Raw genomic sequence first — 19,484 nt, 5'->3', positions numbered from 1 at the left:
TGAATCAAGCTCATGTAAAACTTTTAAGGTTCATTCTTTTTAAAATTCTACTCACTTGAATTGACAAAATATGTCAGCATATTCAATAGGTATCCCAGTAGCCTCTAGTATAGTAACTCTGAACAGCAGTTGAGAACCAAGTTTAAGATGTCCTGGAAGATCGTTCTCATTTATCTCGGGGAATATGTCAGTGATCACTTTCTTCTCCATATTCATGCAATTCATTTCTAAAAAATAACAAATATTGTCATAAAAACTGTAAAATCAAAAGTTTGCTACAGACACAGAAATTAGGGTTTGGCATTTTCAGGACCGAATTGTTGATTTTTCAAATTTTTATTAGGAATGCATGACAAAATTAAGAAAAATCAACAGGACTGAATATATTCTTACAGCACATGTCCTGTGGGTCTTCTGCCAATTCTGTTTGTTTGTTTTTATTTCATTAAAATTGCAACTGAATTGGTATTTCAGCAAATAAATCATCATGTATTAATCTTTCGGAGGATTTTTATTATCAAAATGTATTTTCTTGGAAGGACAAAATGACAAATTGATTAGACAGGTTTTACCTTTGTTCCTGGTCAAACTTCTAATGAAAATTACTAATTTGCAATCTTTTCAAATTATTTTAATTACTAGCAATAACTAATGAAGTCTCATGTTCAATTCAATAAGATAAAAAACTTCTGCATGAACAATGGAGACAAACTTCTTATTTGTTTGTAAGCAAACTTTGGCAAAACCAAGAAATCAAATATCCACAACAATGAAAGTTATACTTAATCATTGAGAGTTGATGTTCAAGAAAATATATAATATAATAATAGTTGTGACTTCTATTAATGATTACAATGCAAAATAGTGATTTTCTCAGTTACAAAAACTCACAAGAAATATTTGATACATATATCTGAATGCAGATTTTTTTCTTTTTATAATTCTTCAAAAATCAAAATTACAAATGCATGCAATAATTTTTGAAATTATAATAAATAAATCCACAGCATTACACCTACCATCATTATGATTGTCTGGACTTTGTCCTTCACCTTCTACATATCTTAATTCTTCAGTAGATGGAGCAGTTTGAGGTTCTTTGTCATACAATTGATTCTGTAAATATCAAATTAATATTACAGCTGATTTCTGAACGCGTGTACAGTAAAACTTTGGTAGGCTTGCTTGCTCTGTTTGTTTAAATGTTAATTCAAGCTATGTAATTAACATTGACATCTTCAAACAATAAAAATAGGCATGTTTTAATCTGTATATATTATATCTAAATTTGATTGGACGTTATCCCAATTACAATTGTACTATATACAAACAAAGCAAGCAAGCTTACCAAAGTCTTGCTTTACATGCATTAGGAAATTAGCTGTAAATATATGAACCATTGCATTTGTTTGCACCTTTAATAAGTCAGGTCCCTGATGTTCAGTGGTTATCGTTTGTTGACTTGGATCATAAGTGTCTCATTGTTTATATAGATAAGAACGTTGGTTTTTTGGTTTGAATGGTTTTACACTAGTCACTTTGGGGGCCCTTTATAGTTTGCTGTTTGGGGTGATCCAAGGCTCTGTGTTGAAGGCTGCACATTAATCTATAATGGTTTACTCTTACAAATTGTGACTTAGATGGAGAGTTGTCTCATTGGCACTCATACCATATAGTCTTATGTCCATTTAAAAATATGGTCACAATAAAACATTCCTAATTCAGGGGACAAAAATTGAGCCTTACAATACCACAAATGTTTCTCTTAATTCATGTGTTGTATTCAAACAAACTTCCTTCAGTACTCACTGTCAAACTTTAACCACAAGTACTGTGGATTCACTATTATTCGTTGGATACCAATTTTCGTTGATTTCGTGGGTATATGTAAACCACGAAATTTAATTTTCAACGAATTAAAATTTTTCCATAGGTGTATATGCAAACTGTGGCAAAACCACGAAATTGAACATCCACAAACATGTAAGATTTCCTTAATCCATGAAAATTGGTACCCACGAAAATAAATGAATCCTCAGTATGTGAAATAGTGTTAAATTCAAGTTCACTATATTGTTTGTTTTATTAAGTTCGACAAAGCAAAAACTTAAGTTGTTCATGTCTATATATTATTTTATAAGGCCACCACAGTTAAGTAAATTAAATCCATTGCTTTAAGTGTCCTAAGAAAACTTAGCTCACCACCATTTTGTTTTATTAGCTCTGGTAAAGCTAAGGAACATATAAATTTTGTTTTTATGAGCCCTGATTAAGCTTTTCATACCTTCTTAAAATAGTCATCATCTTTGAATGAAATCTTGGCATTTCCGAACTGTTTTATTCCAGGAGTATAGTCTGGGGTCTCTTCTTTGCCTAAAAAATATGTAATAGTACCACATCAATAAAATGCATCTACAACCATTAAATTGTATGTATGTTCAGAAAGTGGTTTTAAAACCATTAAATGAACAATCAATTACCTCTATAAATACATAGTCTTTTGTGGAAATATACCATATCTTTATATTTAACCATTAATGGTCTAAACAGCTATCCATATTGATTGTTTGACTCTTCCTATTTCAATAGTCCATTTTAATATTAGCAAGTTTTGACTAAAGAATTAATATAACAGGTGTTGGACATCCTGGCAAGATTTTAACTTGTACAATTTTTAGGGATAGTTAGCTGTATAAATGCTTTCTATACATTACTTAATCATCAGATAATAGTAAACTATTCCTCCAAATTGAACAGAACATGCATTTGATTTTACTATTTTGGTTGCTTGTAATTGACTGAGAACCAGGATGTCCTCTCACATAAAAGGTAACCTGTTGAATAATTGTAGAACTCAGGAATCATTAGTCTGTAATATGAATATGGTCTATTGCATGTGATTTAAACAATTACCTGTTATGGCTTGAACAGCTACCCGTATTGACCCTTTGACCTCTCCTTTTTCACTGACAATATTAACTCTGTGTATCAATGGTACAGGATAATACAAGTTACTCAGGTATACAAATGCCCTAGAAGAGAATAAAATGTATAAGCAAAGCAGGTATGCAATAATATTAATTATTTTTAATGTTTTCTTAAAAGTGACCATTTCTATGTTAATCATAACACAAACTTATCATTATTTCTAACTACATGTATCTAAGCCTGCTCAGCTTGTCACAAAATCTTCTTTTAACTGGTTTTTAATGTCAAATTCTCTGACCTCTGCTTACTACTGTAAATCCTGAAATTATTGCTTGCATTTATTATTGCAATTTTGTCATTTTAGACTATAAAATGAGATTTTAATTTTTGCGATAGAGAAAAATCCAGTTTTATTTATATAATTTTTTTTTCAAAATACAAGTTTAATTTATGAAATTGTAACGCTGTCTCATTTTTTGGAATAATAAAAACATTGCAATAATTTCTAAATTCACATTTATTTTAACCCAGACATCACTGATGTCATATTTTTGGTCCTGAAACTAATAATTTGACCCAATTGTACTTCCAACATGCTTGCAAACAAAGAAAACTATTACTTTTATCCTGAAATCAAAATAAATAGAACACGATACACATATCTTAAGAATTGTACAAATGTACAGTTTAATAACCCCTAAAAATGTGCATCCACAGGATATATGCACTGTTTAGTTCAGTAATGTGTAAAATCTTGGTCTAAATCCTAATTTGACATCATTACTAACAAGTTCACATCATAAAAACTTGTGCAGTAGGTTTCATGTGACTGTAAACTATGCTTAAGAAAAACTTTGGCCTATCTTTAACCAAAACTTCAACCTTATATAAGACAGACTGCAATACAGACTAGAAAATATAATGCCCCTCTACTATCATAGACAGGACATCGAAACAGAAAGTGGTCAATGCTTTCAATTGTGAACATCAAATTATGTTACCTTCCTACTAGTCTAAACCATGGAAATCTGTCATAGAATGGATCCCCTCCAGTCATGCTATCCATGTTAGGTTCTGGGGATGTTGGAGATAACTCTGCTTCATTGTGATACATCTCTCTCATCAATTCCAATCTCTGCCTGTAATTATAGAGCAATGTTACTATGTAATGTCTAAAGAATTAACTCAGTATAATAAATTAGCCAAAGTAACAAAGTATGTTCAACTTCCAGCAGTTTAAATTTCCAACATATTTGAAGCGATAGCATATCAGATAAGAATAATAACCATGAACTGCATTACAACAGAAGAATCAAGTAAATCACCTTGGGCAGCTCCAACTGTTGGGCGAGCCCCACAACAACTGGTGCTTTTGTGTAGACTATTGCATAATCAATGTTATTTCATGTAAGGATCCATATCCTTTACCGCACAGAACAATTAGTTTGATTTTTACCCATTATACTTCACAAGGTCTGCAGTCTCATACCAGCCAATTCAATCCTATTATGACGATTGATCAACCAGTCTTAGATGATGAATTTCTAGCAAAGATACAGCAAGTTTGAACAGGTATACCAATTTCATTGCATACAGCACTACAGGTGAACATGCTACCACAAAACAACAATTTTGACTAATGAAATTGTTACCCAACCCAATAGTAAGTTTGTTTGTATGCTTGCAGGTTTCTAAATCCTCCTTCAGATACCTCAGCTATACCATTGTAACTAGTTCAAATTGGTGGATGAAGCCAGATTGCACACAGAGAACCACCAACCCATCGATTCTTGTTAATCAAAATTGAACTAAAAAAAGCCAAGAGAAGGGTTAGATTTCACATTAGAGTTGACTGGCTACTGATCACTGTAGATGAACTTCTGAGTATGAAGGCCTCCAAATAGTAAGTATAATTTAAAATAAGACATCTGCATAAAATGGTGCATATGAATGCACACATAACAACATTCAAACTGTTGATGCTCAGCAAAGGATGTACCAATATCCTGATAATGAATTTGTTCTCCTTATAATAACTAGTCTACTAATGAAAAAGGCTCACCCTTTTAAGCCAAGTCAGCTAACAATGGTCAGTACATGGTAAGAAGTTTATCATTATGCATTTCATAAGATAATTTATAAGGAAGCCACATCTTAATAAAAACATCAATGTTCCACCGAAAATATCATATTGATTTTAACAAAAGAACTACACAATTAAAATAAATCAAGTTTTTTTCAAGACTTCTTTTTAGCTGTACACAGTCTTTATCATTTCAGAGTGAGATTGAATAAAAGACAATTCATTTTACAAAATACATGTTAAATTGATTTACAAAGTGGTTGTGCAACAGAAATAAATATGATAATAATATCACAGATCAAAACTGAAAACAGAGAAAAAGACAAAACAAGAACCCTTTTCCCATTGTATTGTACATGTATTAAGACATAAGAATTGAAGGAAATTAACAACAAAAATTTCAATAAACAAAACTCCCAATTGAAACTTTTAAAGGCAGATCTTTTCAATACAGAGGCTGATTCAAATGTTTGGTCTATAAAAAAGGGACACAAAAAACAAAAACATACCCCTCTAAATATTATCGAAAAACAATGAAAATTAAAGAAAAATATTAAACAAACAAATGGTTTCTTTCTAAACTAAAAATTGGTTTAAAAAATCAACAAATAAAAATAGAGGAAAAGCAAAAGACATCTATGAAATTTACAACACCAAAAGTGATGACATTTTACAACACCGATTTCCACAGACCTGGATGGTATTAAATTAGCAAAATTAAAGACATTTTGGTTTGGATTACATCCCATCAGACACGTAAAGAAATCCTGTTTTTGTACTGGCGAGTCTGGCGAATGGTCTTCATTATAAATGTCTCGCATGAGTCCCAAACGTTGTCTACAAAATTACACAATATCATTTTAAAAATTTATTGTCTACAAAATAACTTATTTATTTAGTTTTAATAAAAAAATTATATAATTTAAAATCTGAAAGAATGTTAAACTGCATATTATCTATATGTTTTATAAAGAAATTATTAAATATTGCAAAAATAAATTTGCTGAAAGCTGATTAATTTTTGGTCTTGAAATAGCTGTCAATAAGCAACAAAATTTCGTTTAAAAGGAGTTTTTGAAAAAAAAACAAAAAAAATTTCCAATGAAAAAAAATTAAATGCAAGAATAATATAAAAATCAATATTTATTATTAGAAATTTGCAAAAATAATCATGAAAAAGATTGTGCAAATTAAATATAAATAGGAAATATAAAAAAAAAATATCTTTTTATACGGACAAAGTTGGAACTCATGCCGAGATACACATCAGTCAGATTTCAATCAAGTTTTAACATGCGTTCAGACAATATATAAAAAATTGAAAAAAAAAGTTGAAATGCTGAAAAAAGAACTAAAATAAATTGACACAAGAAATATCATTATATTAAATTATATAGGGGATGACAAACAAAGTTAATCTCTCATGCAATGAATTTGGACATCAGTTACAAATCTATCTACTTTAAACATTTCATGCTAATTTCAAAATTCACTCTCTTTAAAAAAAAAATTAAAAAATTGTGCCGCTCAAATAAAAAAATTTCAGATAATTTCTAAATTTAGAATTCTGAAGATCAAGTTCAATATTGAGAACAAGACAAGTTTGTAACTGATGAAATTTTATGATGAAGATTTTGAGCTTCCAACTTTGCCCAAGAATAATATGAAATGTAATGATAGGAATGTTAGTATTATTTATAGTACACGACAGTGACTGAAATTTAGTGGCAAATAGAAAAAGGGTAGAAAGATACAGATTTATACAATTTATCATATCTCTTAAGCATAATCACAAGATGTTGTTTCATAAATGTTTATAAAGTTTCTAAATATCAAGCTATAGAATATGGAATTATGAAGTTTATAAGGATACATGTACCATGGTTAAAAAATATTTAAAAAAAATTAACATATGGATTCAATATACTTGAAAAGAAAAAATCTTGGAATCATTCAAATAAGTCATTTTTCATTTTTTTCATAGAAAAAAACATCCCATATTTATAAAACTTTATCTTAAAACATTTCTCTAAACATTTTTCGAATTTTCTTTTTGATTCCTCATTTATGACTAGAAATTAACTTTTTCATTACAAATAAATTGGGAATGTGTCCATGGGACACAGATGATGCCCTTGCTTGCATATCATATAAAGTTGTAAAGGGACATAACTGAAGAACGGTAAAAGTGACACCACCAAACTGCAAAATTGATCTGTATTTTGTGGTAATAAGCATTGTGTATAAGTTTCATAACATTTGGTTGAGAAAATATCATACAAAAAATTGAAACCACTGGTTGTGTAAGAGCTGTTTTTCTTCAATTCATGTCAAATAATGGTGTTTCTAATTTTGGGGCTTACTAGTCCTTATTTCACCAACAGTCAGTTAAGTTAGTACCCAAAAAATCAAAGGCACTGGTTGTATAAAGATGTACAATCTCTAGTGAAATGCATGTCGGATGCCTGTTTATCAGTAAAATGTAAAAGGTCTGTACTTGCATGTTTTATTTTATTTTATATGTATATACTATGAAAAACTTTTCTGCACCAAAAATCTTTTCAAGAATACAGCGATACAAAAAATTTTCTCAAGACATGACCAAGACAAGACAAACATTTTAATTAAACAAGACTAAACCTTGAAAAGAAAAGACAAATTTATAAAAAGATAAAAAAACATACTTGAGTTTATCTAGGCACCAGTAATGTGTGGCCCCATTTTTGGTGTCTTGGACTTCTACAGCTACAATAGTCTTTGGGAATGGCCTAGCATCGTCTCTCTCACCAGATGGCAGTAGGTCTGGAGGCAGTGGGGAGTAAAGGGTGTCAGTCAACAAAACAAACTGGAACTGAACCTAAAAACATTGATATTTTTTTCAAAATGAGAGAAAATTATACAAAATTTTTGTTGTCAATTCATGGATACTTATGTTATATGATTATCTTTGAGCACCCATTAACCTGTGATTCTAACCAACTACTTTCATAATAGCCAGAAAAAGAGACACTTTAAATCATGCATAATTTCAAAAGTACTTGTATTTGTAATTTTCAATATAATCATTATAATATTTCTTTTATAGTAATTTATACAGTATTAAGGTTAAAAAAAATATTAAATATACATTGGATTTAGTTTTTTGTCTAGGCCATAGAATGTAATTGATATTTATAAAAACATAGAATATACAAGGAGCACAACAGATGAATGGAACAAGCAAATATTGAACTACTTATTCGTGAAATCTAATTGTAGCCAAATTTGAATTAAATCTGTTGACTTTTAAAAAAAATTAAATTTTTTACTGTTTCTCTACAACATACAATGCATAGGCAAAAATCTTACCTTTTTACTCAGTTCCACGCTAATTGCATTGGCCTCTTTCAGGAATATTGCATTACCCCATAAATCATCCTGAAAAATAGTAACATTAATAACACTTTAACAAACATAAGATACATTCAGTTTTGGCATGAAATCTAGCAAACCTAGTCGATAAAGATTCGAGTCAAATGCACCTTTCCTAGGCATGCTGCTGTTCTCAGCAAATCATTGGTAGAAATTTAATTGTGATGTCACATTTCTTGGTTTCTTCTGAATTTTCCTATTGTGACGTTGTGAAAAAGCGACCATGCCTGATGACGTCACATCTAAAGTACAAAGCTTTCTTCAAATATACAATATTTCTCCTTTCTCAACAGTTCAATTTTAACTATTTAAAAAGCTTGGCAAGCCTTGCACATTAAATATTCAAATTTAACTGTCTCGAGGGAAGAAATATTATAACACACTTGTCCCAGTTGTGGAATCTATATATCTTACCCTGAGAGAAGTAAACTGATGATACTTCCATTTCCTGAATGCCCAGGCAGCAAGTTGTCTTTCTTTCTCTGTCCATGTATACTCTACAAACATACAAAACACATGAAGTAGTGATATTAGTTAACAACCAAGTAGTGATACTATGATACTTATCGTAGGGAAGGAGTTGTAAGGGACGACATCAAAAGATCGATGTAGGAAAAAAACTTAAATCAAACAGTTTGGGGTGGGGGTAAAATTCTGCAAGTTTTGTATATCTAAAATCTCTTTTTACATATATCCCTATTGGTAAATTAATTTTTCCCAAATTAAACTATGTGAATTAAGTTTTTTATCCTACATTGAACTTTTGATGTCATCCCTTATTAAAGGAAAAATCAATATTTATAGCTGTAATATAATCATTACTTGATTATCAAATGAATTTAACTTATTTTCAAACATCGGTGCATTGAAATCATTAAGAATTCACAATTGTTTTCCTTTATTTTCCCCAAAAGTAACCCTCCATTACAACTTGAAAGCTTACCAAGGAAGAACTTTATAAGGAAATGTAACATTATCCAGAAAAGGTTAAAGTAAAATTCATTCAATTCTTTATCAGAAATTTGTATTTAGTATTTACTTAACAGAAAGGAGTAGGGGCAATAAGGCCCTTATTTGGCCCAAAAATTACTGCAAATTTAAAAGTTATCATACATATTTAAAAATTACTGAAAAGTATCTCAGGTAGAAGGTATTCAGAAAAACAAAATAATTTTGGACATTAAACAAGTTACCATGGCAACAAATCATGCCTTAATTTGCATATTTTGTAAAATTTTGTGATTTTCCTTGTTTTTCATCAAATTGTTAAGTATATTTTCGATTGGAAAAGTATGTGCACACCCAAGAAACAACTTAATATTTGGTGAGATTTTGTCAATAGTAATGATAAAGCTTCAGTTAAATTATTTTGTTGTTTCTTGGCTGCGCACAATGTTTCCACAACAGAAATAAAGATAGAAAACTGCATAAATTCTGAATTTTCATCGTTTTTGTGAAAACAGTATATATTATGACGTAATTGTGACGTCATCACATAAGAATCTTAATGTTTTTCATTTATATTTCTTGACCCTATGCATTTCTAAAGATTATGTTCCAATTTGAAAAAGTTATCAAACATTTTATTTTCTTGGGCCAAAACCAGGTCTTAATGCCCCTACTCCTTTGTATAGAATGCTTTTAAATTTACCTAACAAAAATTTGTATAGAATGCTTTTAAATTTACCAACAGAAATTTGTATAGAATGCTTTTAAAATTACCAACAGAAATTTGTAAAGAATGCTTTTAAATTTACCTAAAAGAAATTTGTATAGAATGCTTTTAAAGGAGTATGTTCGATAAGGTCCTAAAATGGCCCTCTTTTTTAGCGTAAATTTCAAATTCGGATTTATTTACCAATATCACGATAACTTATAACTAATACATTGACTAGATAGGATATAAGCCATTTTGTTGAAAATTTTACGTTTCTGCGTTTCATTATGACGTCACAAGTTGTACTCATATTGATTTTTCACGAAAAAATCAATGAAAATGGGTAAATTTCAAAAGATTATTTGACAGGAAACATAGAGCGCATACGTCGACAACAAAGATCTTTTAAAATAATGTTTGTGAAGACATTTAACATGTCTTATTTGAATATTAAGCTTGTCGACGCCTGCGCTCTATGTTTCCTGGTCCTTTATTTGGTTGAAATCCAGCTGATTTTGTCAAATTTCACCAAAATCCCTTATCTTGACCTTTTTGGGATGTAAAAATCAACGTGTAAGAATTAAACTTTGACAAAAACAGCTCTGTTTAACTTTCTCACATGTCTTTAAGGCAACTTAAAACAATTATTGTCTTGTAACCATGAACTTTATAATTGGGGCCAAATATGGCACTTACCAAACTTACTCCTTTACCAACAGAAATTTGTATAGAATGCTTTTAAATTAACCAACAGAAATTTGTATAGAATGCTTTTTAATTTACCAACAGAAATTTGTATAGAATGCTTTTAAATTTACCTAACAAAAATTTGTATAGAATGCTTTTAAATTTACCAACAGAAATTTGTATAGAATGCTTTTAAAATTACCAACAGAAATTTGTAAAGAATGCTTTTAAATTTACCTAAAAGAAATTTGTATAGAATGCTTTTAAAGGAGTATGTTCGATAAGGTCCTAAAATGGCCCTCTTTTTTAGCGTAAATTTCAAATTCGGATTTATTTACCAATATCACGATAACTTATAACTAATACATTGACTAGATAGGATATAAGCCATTTTGTTGAAAATTTTACGTTTCTGCGTTTCATTATGACGTCACAAGTTGTACTCATATTGATTTTTCACGAAAAAATCAATGAAAATGGGTAAATTTCAAAAGATTATTTGACAGGAAACATAGAGCGCATACGTCGACAACAAAGATCTTTTAAAATAATGTTTGTGAAGACATTTAACATGTCTTATTTGAATATTAAGCTTGTCGACGCCTGCGCTCTATGTTTCCTGGTCCTTTATTTGGTTGAAATCCAGCTGATTTTGTCAAATTTCACCAAAATCCCTTATCTTGACCTTTTTGGGATGTAAAAATCAACGTGTAAGAATTAAACTTTGACAAAAACAGCTCTGTTTAACTTTCTCACATGTCTTTAAGGCAACTTAAAACAATTATTGTCTTGTAACCATGAACTTTATAATTGGGGCCAAATATGGCACTTACCAAACTTACTCCTTTACCAACAGAAATTTGTATAGAATGCTTTTAAATTAACCAACAGAAATTTGTATAGAATGCTTTTTAATTTACCAACAGAAATTTGTATAGAATGCTTTTAAATTTACCTAACAAAAATTTGTATAGAATGCTTTTAAATTTACCAACAGAAATTTGTATAGAATGCTTTTAAAATTACCAACAGAAATTTGTAAAGAATGCTTTTAAATTTACCTAAAAGAAATTTGTATAGAATGCTTTTAAAGGAGTATGTTCGATAAGGTCCTAAAATGGCCCTCTTTTTTAGCGTAAATTTCAAATTCGGATTTATTTACCAATATCACGATAACTTATAACTAATACATTGACTAGATAGGATATAAGCCATTTTGTTGAAAATTTTACGTTTCTGCGTTTCATTATGACGTCACAAGTTGTACTCATATTGATTTTTCACGAAAAAATCAATGAAAATGGGTAAATTTCAAAAGATTATTTGACAGGAAACATAGAGCGCATACGTCGACAACAAAGATCTTTTAAAATAATGTTTGTGAAGACATTTAACATGTCTTATTTGAATATTAAGCTTGTCGACGCCTGCGCTCTATGTTTCCTGGTCCTTTATTTGGTTGAAATCCAGCTGATTTTGTCAAATTTCACCAAAATCCCTTATCTTGACCTTTTTGGGATGTAAAAATCAACGTGTAAGAATTAAACTTTGACAAAAACAGCTCTGTTTAACTTTCTCACATGTCTTTAAGGCAACTTAAAACAATTATTGTCTTGTAACCATGAACTTTATAATTGGGGCCAAATATGGCACTTACCAAACTTACTCCTTTACCAACAGAAATTTGTATAGAATGCTTTTAAATTAACCAACAGAAATTTGTATAGAATGCTTTTTAATTTACCAACAGAAATTTGTATAGAATGCTTTTAAATTTACCTAACAAAAATTTGTATAGAATGCTTTTAAATTTACCAACAGAAATTTGTATAGAATGCTTTTAAAATTACCAACAGAAATTTGTAAAGAATGCTTTTAAATTTACCTAAAAGAAATTTGTATAGAATGCTTTTAAATTTACCAACAGAAATTTGTATAGAATGCTTTTAAATTTACCAACAGAAATTTGTATAGAATGCTTTTTAATTTACCAACAGAAATTTGTATAGAATGCTTTTAAATTTACCAACAGAAATTTGTATAGAATGCTTTTAAATTTACTAACAGAAATTTGTATAGAATGCTTTTAAATTTACCAACAGAAATTTGTATAGAATGCTTTTAAATTTACCAACAGAAATTTGTATAGAATGCTTTTTAATTTACCAACAGAAATTTGTATAGAATGCTTTTAAATTTACCAACAGAAATTTGTATAGAATGCTTTTAAATTTACTAACAGAAATTTGTATAGAATGCTTTTAAATTTACCAAGAAAAAATCTTTAATGATAGCTTTCAAATACAGACCTTGTTGTTCCTCTTCTGTAACATCTTCCATGTGGCAAACTGATGACATCATCGAGTAAGTCTCGACCTGCTCCTGTAGATTCTGTATACGGGTCTCATAATCCTAAAAATAAACAATTGATTGATTGTTGGTTGCTTAACGTCCAGTGGCATATATTTCATGCATATTCAGGACGAGAAAAAATAAACAATATTGTGATACTAATAAATACTGATGACTATTTATAAATTCAGTTTCTAAAAAAACAAAATAACAAAATTTTCTACCAGTTATCTAGCTGTCATAATGTGATCTGGACAAGAATAACACATAATTGACAAATTACATGACATTTGCTGGATATGATCTAAAGAAAATTTAACATACTGATAAACATCAGAAGATATAAAATTCCAGCCAGTTGTGCCAACAGCTTTTTATGCCATTTTCACTAAAAAAAAAATGGCATGTTTAGCATGTTAACTAATCAGTACATATGGTTTCTATAACATCTTTCACAAAAGTGCATTAAATTTGTACATGCACTAGTAGATAAATATACATAGATTGCAAACTGTATATAAAATTCAAATTAAATAAAATTTTAACTATAAATATAAATCTGTTATAAATAGAGTATAGCAAAACCTTCCCTTCATTTTGATACATTCATAATATAGGTGCAATTTGTTTCTATACTTCATTTATTCAATTCAATTTTACCTTTCTTTGTTGCTCAAATAATATGTCTGCTTCTTCTTTTTCCTTTTTATACTGTTCTTCAATTGCAAACAATCTATCAAGATAGAAAAACTGTTTGTAAAAATTAACATATGGATATGATCAAATTCATCCAAAATGATTAAAAAAAAACAATCATGTTTTATTTAGTTAAATGTGTGTACAGGAAGACCAAAATAAAATTCTATTAAATATTTTAAATACTGTGGATTCATTTATTTATGTGGATAGTGGAAAGCTTGCATTTTCGTGGATATTTAATTTCGTGGCTTAGGCAAAGTTTGCATACATTCATTTAGAAAATTTGTAATTGGCTGAACATTTAAAATAGTGGTTCCCCTTGGAATCCACCAAAATTGTTATTTTATTTTATTATATGATATTTTCTTTAAAAAGGCCTGATAATATCATCAAGGCAATTCCAATTAAACATAAATGGACCAAGAGGAGGCACTTTTGAATAGAGCTGGTAAATACCCAAAGAGGTAAATTTATAATTTCACAATATACCACATCCACCCTCAGTAGATGTATCAAAGTATCTTCTCTGGCTTCTATATATGTTTTTATGGAACGGTCTTAAGACATGCTTTTTTAAATGTCAAAATCTTATACATATATGTGAGGTAAAATAAAAATATCCTCTCTTCTGCCCACAAATAAGACATAGTGGCATTATATTTAATTTATTTTTTCGAACTCAAAAGTATGTTAACCATAACATTCTATATGATCTAATAAAAAAGTAAACTAACCTTTGTTCCATATCTTCTTTCAAATCAACTCCTTGTTTTTCCAATAATTCTAACTGTGCAAATGTCCAATCAACTGGTTCAGCTATAAATAGATACATTTTATATTATTGCATCTAAATATTATCTTTCAGTAAGTCTAATGTAATTCTTTTAAAAGCTTTTTTTCTGTTACTAAAGTTCTTACAAATAAATTTTATAATTTCTGACAATGTTTACATATTGTATAATTAGGACATCATTTCAGGACAAAAAGACTATTATTTTACATCTCCATTTTGAAATCTGAGAAATATTAATTATAAGTAGTAACTTACACCCAGTGGTATCAATCTGTTCAAAGTCAATTAGATGTGCTCTGCTTTGTCGTGCTGAAATGGAAAACAAACAAATTCTAAATCAAGTTGTATATTCACTTGTCTTTTAGTTGAGTGAAGCCATTTAAATTGATATTTTATAGTGTGTCTTCCTATGCTTTTTTGTAACACTTTTGTTTCAGGTAATGGTGAAGGTTGAAAACAGTTAAACCTGCTGCATTTGTTTGCACCTGTCCTAAGTCAGTAACCCAATGTTCAGTGCTTGTCGTTTGTTTATGTAGTTCAGAGTCTTTCTCGTTTCTTGTTTTTTATATAGATTAGACAGTTGGTTTTCCTGTTAGAATGGTTTTTCACTGTTCATTTTTGGGCCCTTAATAGCTTGCTGTTTAGTATGAGTTAAGGCTCTGTGTTAAAGACGGTAGCATGGAGAGTTGCCTCATTGGCACTCATACCAAATCTTCTGATATCTATCTGTGAGTTTTGTTTCTTAGCAAAGAAGAGTTTCATAAAATTTGGTTGATGATGAGAATTGAAAAGGGATGGATGGATGGACAGTCAAGAGAAATGCCTCCTGTCCCTGTTTGCTTATTACCTCCCCCCTTCCTGGCTACACCCTCATATTGCTCTAGACTTTACCTTGTTCTGGATGATTGAATCTGAAGACATGATGTTTTCCTAGGATCACTCTTGCTCCAGTCTTCATGTCCATGGCCTCATCAATCTTCCTACCATTAACATAACAAAGAGCTCCTTCACATGGTATCAACGTCACAGTTTCTGTTAGATATATATAATGTTAATTCAGAAATTTCTGTCATATTTTGTTTCGGAAAATTATGATAGAATAAGTATATACAAATTAATAGTTGCATTATAAATTTTGATAGCATAATTTGTGAGCTTAATTTTTACTTCCAAAAGTAATACAATATAAAATGAATACGTAAATCTCGGTTTATGTAAATCATGTAATTAATTTACACTAAAGAAAAGCCTTAAAAGACAAGTTACAGCTAATGGTATAATTTTGCTTTGCATATCAACTTAAATAGCTCTTTGAACTAAACTGAAAATACCCCAAAAATAATCTTTTTTAAAACTGAAAAAATTAATGATTGAATTCTTTCAAAAAAGATAAAATCTGTAAAGAGAGCACATAAAAATGACAAAAAAAACAATCTTAAACTTATCTTAAAATCATCAAATATCCAATTTCAAATCCATAGAGTTTTCTTAAAAAGTTATGTGTTGTTGTTACATAAATTTCTGTTTTTATGATGTATCCATTTACTGTTCTTCGACCTTAAAGTTGTAAATCTTAAAATAAAGATACTTCACTTACTATCTTTGCATTCAAAATAACAATGTAATTCCAGAATAGTAGTGCTTGTGAGTTGTATGTCCTGATGACTCCCTCCACCTACTTTGGTCGTTCCTTGTTTTATGTAGTACAAAAGACATTCAGACATTAGGGGATCTTCATTCAAGTTTACTAGATGTGGGGTCTGTAAGTAAATGTAATCAGTAAATGTAATCAGTAAATGTAATCAGTAAATGTAATCATATATTGTTTCAGTATGTCAATATTTCAAATCACAGTATGTTTGTATTTCTTGGCTATAAATATATGACGTTCCTGTTTTTCAACCGTTATCTACCATTTTCATTCAATCGCGAAGTAAACCGCAATTGTTGTACTTCAGTAGTCTATAACATTATGTTTTTGTCCCTCAACACCACCCCTGTGGCCAAATTAGTCAACACAATAAAAGATACTACAACTTAGTAATAGCTTCAGTGTTGTTGTCTTTGAATCTTTTTGTATACATTATATGGAAAAGTTTAAAACTCTAAAATAAACAAGTTTTCGTAAAATTACAAAAAGTCACATTAATATATAAATGTCTTTACACAACATTCATGTGTAAGTTTTCAAACTTTAAAAAAAAACTACCTTTGTCTCATTTTTAATTTCCAACATTATCGCTATCAATATTTTTAATCTGAAAATTTTACCTTTTTCGGTGAGAATACTCCTATAGTGGCTCCATCTTCTTTTAGTGCCACACCCATTTCTTCTAATACTTTCTCCCTAAAAATAAGATATATTATAAATAACAACAGTATACAATCTTTAACAAAATTTAACAAGAGTGCACACGCGGAAATGTCTCGACTTCTTTACTAACCATTGATTTTATGTTGATAGTCCTAAATATAAAGCTTTACTACAAGTATCACATAAATTTAACATGATCCAAAAAAACGAGGTCAAGGTCAGATAAACCAAACCAGAAATATGTGTACACCTTACAATCATTTAATACACCAAATATAGTTGACTTAACTTAACCAAGAAAACTAAACATTGACCAATGAACCATAAAATGAGGTCAAGTTCAGATGAACCATGCCAGACAGACATGTACACCTTATAATCAATCTATGCATTAAATATCGCTTATAGTATCTAAGAAACAAATTTAACCATGAAAACTTAACATTGACCAATGAACCATGAAAATGAAGTCAAGGTCAGATGATACCTGCCAGACAGACATATACACCTTACAATCCTTCCATACAACAAATGTAGTTGACCTATTACTTATAGTTTAAGAAAAACAAACCAAAACACAAAAACTTAACACTGAGCAATGAACTGTGAAAATGAGGTCAAGGTCAAATAAAACCTTCGAGACTGACATGTACATCATAAAATATTTCCATACACCAAATATAGTTGACCTATTGCATATAGTAAAAGAAAAAAAGCTCAAACTCAAAATCCAAACTTTTAGTCTTAGATGCACGAAATTTTTATTATTTGTTAGTGGCTTTGAACTAGCTGTCAGTTAACTACGAGTACTCTCAGATCTGTACCTAGTGTCTTTTGTTGTTAGGATGTACAAGTACCTGTCCACTTCCACTTGTATTTTTGTCTATCTGATGAGTTAAGCCTTTTTCAACTGATTTTTATAGTTCGTTCTTATGTTGTACTGTTAAACCACTGTCCCAGGTTAGGGGGAGGGTTGGGATCCCGCTAACATGTTTAACCCCCGCCACATTATGTACGTATGTGCCTGTCCCAAGTCAGGAGCCATCAATTCAGTGGTTGTCGTTTGTTTATGTGTTACATATTTGTTTTTCGTTAATTTTTTTATAAAAATAAAGCCTTTAGTTTTCTGGTTTGAAGATTGCATTTCTGATATCTGATACATGTAACTGTATGCAGCTTTTCCTAAAATCACAATAACTAAACTCACATTTTTGTTAATTCTTCAAAAATCCCAATAATAAATGCATGCAATAATTTCAGAATTTATAGTATTTAAAATTTTTCAGTCAAATATAAATATATAACAAGTATTAAATGACTAACCTGTCTTTCCTTATTTCGTCAGTTTTTTTCAGTTTTTCCTCCCATGATTGGTTAAGTTCTGCTATCAACTTCTCAGACATTTGAAGTCTTTCATAAGCATCTTCCTTCTCATCTAAAACAACTGACTGCTTCCTAGATCTGGTTCCTTCCTTTTTAGCAGCCATTGTTCCTACAAATTTGAATGAAAAAATTCATTTACTTTCAAGACATATTCTTCAACTGGTTATTTCCATCTCGAAATATACTTAATAGTTGTTAATTTCTGTGTCATTTGGTCTATACACCTTATCGCTATTTGTCCGCCATTACTGAAAATCACACAGGTTCCCGTAAAATTTTGACGTCATAAAACAAAATATCTGACGCCACAATGGAAAAGTGATTGTTGTATGCGTCAAAAGTTTAAGTGGCCGGGTCAGCCGGGATTAGCGATAAGGTGCATTGTGAATAGTTGTCTCATTTGGCAATCATACCACATCTTCTTTTTTATATTAAATCTGTGCAGGTTAGTGTAATGCAAATTATTTCATGCTTTTAAGCATTTCCACAAATTCAAACTATTTTTCAAGTATAAACTTTGTACATACATATTTTCTGATTTGTGACTAATTAAAAGCAGGAGTTTGCAAGTTATTTTAACCTTACACCATCTTCAGAATTTTTTAAGATCTGGTCTTACTGCTCACTTTAAGGTGGTACCTAACACTACAGGGAGATAACTCTGTAAAATCAGCAGAACGTTTTAATGACGTTGTGTTGTTAAGGGAATATTAGGCTTCTCAATGATCAAAATAAGTTTTTGTCAAACTGCTATATAACCAGTGTAATTTTTCTGATTAAACGGTTGGTTCAAAGTTTTTGAAATTTTTAGATTTTTGTCAAAGGGTCAAACTAAATACTTTGTCAAAATTTAAAGAAAATTAAACGAGCCAAATTAATTCTAGTTCAGGTGTTAGGTACCCCCTTTTTTTATATATCTATATGATTTAGTTCCAAGGAAGAAAGGCCCTAAATTAGTTAATAATAATCACTTGAGGGTTATAAATCATAAATGTAACTGGTAAATGGTTTTAGTCTTTTTTGCATATTTGTAGATCATTTTTAACTAATAATTTTTTGCTGTTTACAGTTTCTATCTACTGTAAATTGAGAAATTATTGCGAGGTTTTTATTAATGTGAATAGTGCGACTGGATAAGTATCTCAATCATTAGAACTCGCATTCTGATATCTGATAT

At 29.8% G+C, this 19,484-nt stretch overlaps 1 protein-coding gene across 2 annotated transcripts in view; it reads right to left on the bottom strand.

Annotated features, from left to right (window-relative positions):
• The window catches only part of LOC143057568 (kinesin-like protein unc-104), a 98,118-nt gene that overhangs the window by 30,407 nt on the left and 48,227 nt on the right, over window positions 1-19,484 (bottom strand). For both annotated transcript variants that reach the window (XM_076230884.1, XM_076230885.1), the window contains 17 exons: window positions 18,248-18,416; window positions 16,882-16,957; window positions 16,208-16,370; window positions 15,502-15,642; window positions 14,866-14,919; window positions 14,552-14,633; window positions 13,779-13,851; window positions 13,076-13,178; window positions 8,837-8,919; window positions 8,360-8,428; window positions 7,696-7,868; window positions 5,705-5,848; window positions 3,930-4,067; window positions 2,914-3,032; window positions 2,285-2,373; window positions 1,020-1,116; window positions 56-227 (listed from right to left, as the gene is read on the bottom strand). In XM_076230884.1, coding sequence (XP_076086999.1) covers window positions 56-227; window positions 1,020-1,116; window positions 2,285-2,373; window positions 2,914-3,032; window positions 3,930-4,067; window positions 5,705-5,848; window positions 7,696-7,868; window positions 8,360-8,428; window positions 8,837-8,919; window positions 13,076-13,178; window positions 13,779-13,851; window positions 14,552-14,633; window positions 14,866-14,919; window positions 15,502-15,642; window positions 16,208-16,370; window positions 16,882-16,957; window positions 18,248-18,416 — 1,945 coding nt within the window. The remainder of the gene's footprint in view (window positions 1-55; window positions 228-1,019; window positions 1,117-2,284; window positions 2,374-2,913; window positions 3,033-3,929; window positions 4,068-5,704; window positions 5,849-7,695; window positions 7,869-8,359; window positions 8,429-8,836; window positions 8,920-13,075; window positions 13,179-13,778; window positions 13,852-14,551; window positions 14,634-14,865; window positions 14,920-15,501; window positions 15,643-16,207; window positions 16,371-16,881; window positions 16,958-18,247; window positions 18,417-19,484) is intronic.

Source organism: Mytilus galloprovincialis, chromosome 13 (genome assembly GCF_965363235.1).
Source record: "Mytilus galloprovincialis chromosome 13, xbMytGall1.hap1.1, whole genome shotgun sequence".
In the NCBI taxonomy this organism is placed as follows: Eukaryota; Metazoa; Mollusca; class Bivalvia; order Mytilida; family Mytilidae; genus Mytilus; species Mytilus galloprovincialis.
The sequence above is the reverse complement of the archived record's forward strand: the minus strand, read 5'-3'. Positions and strand labels throughout refer to the sequence as shown.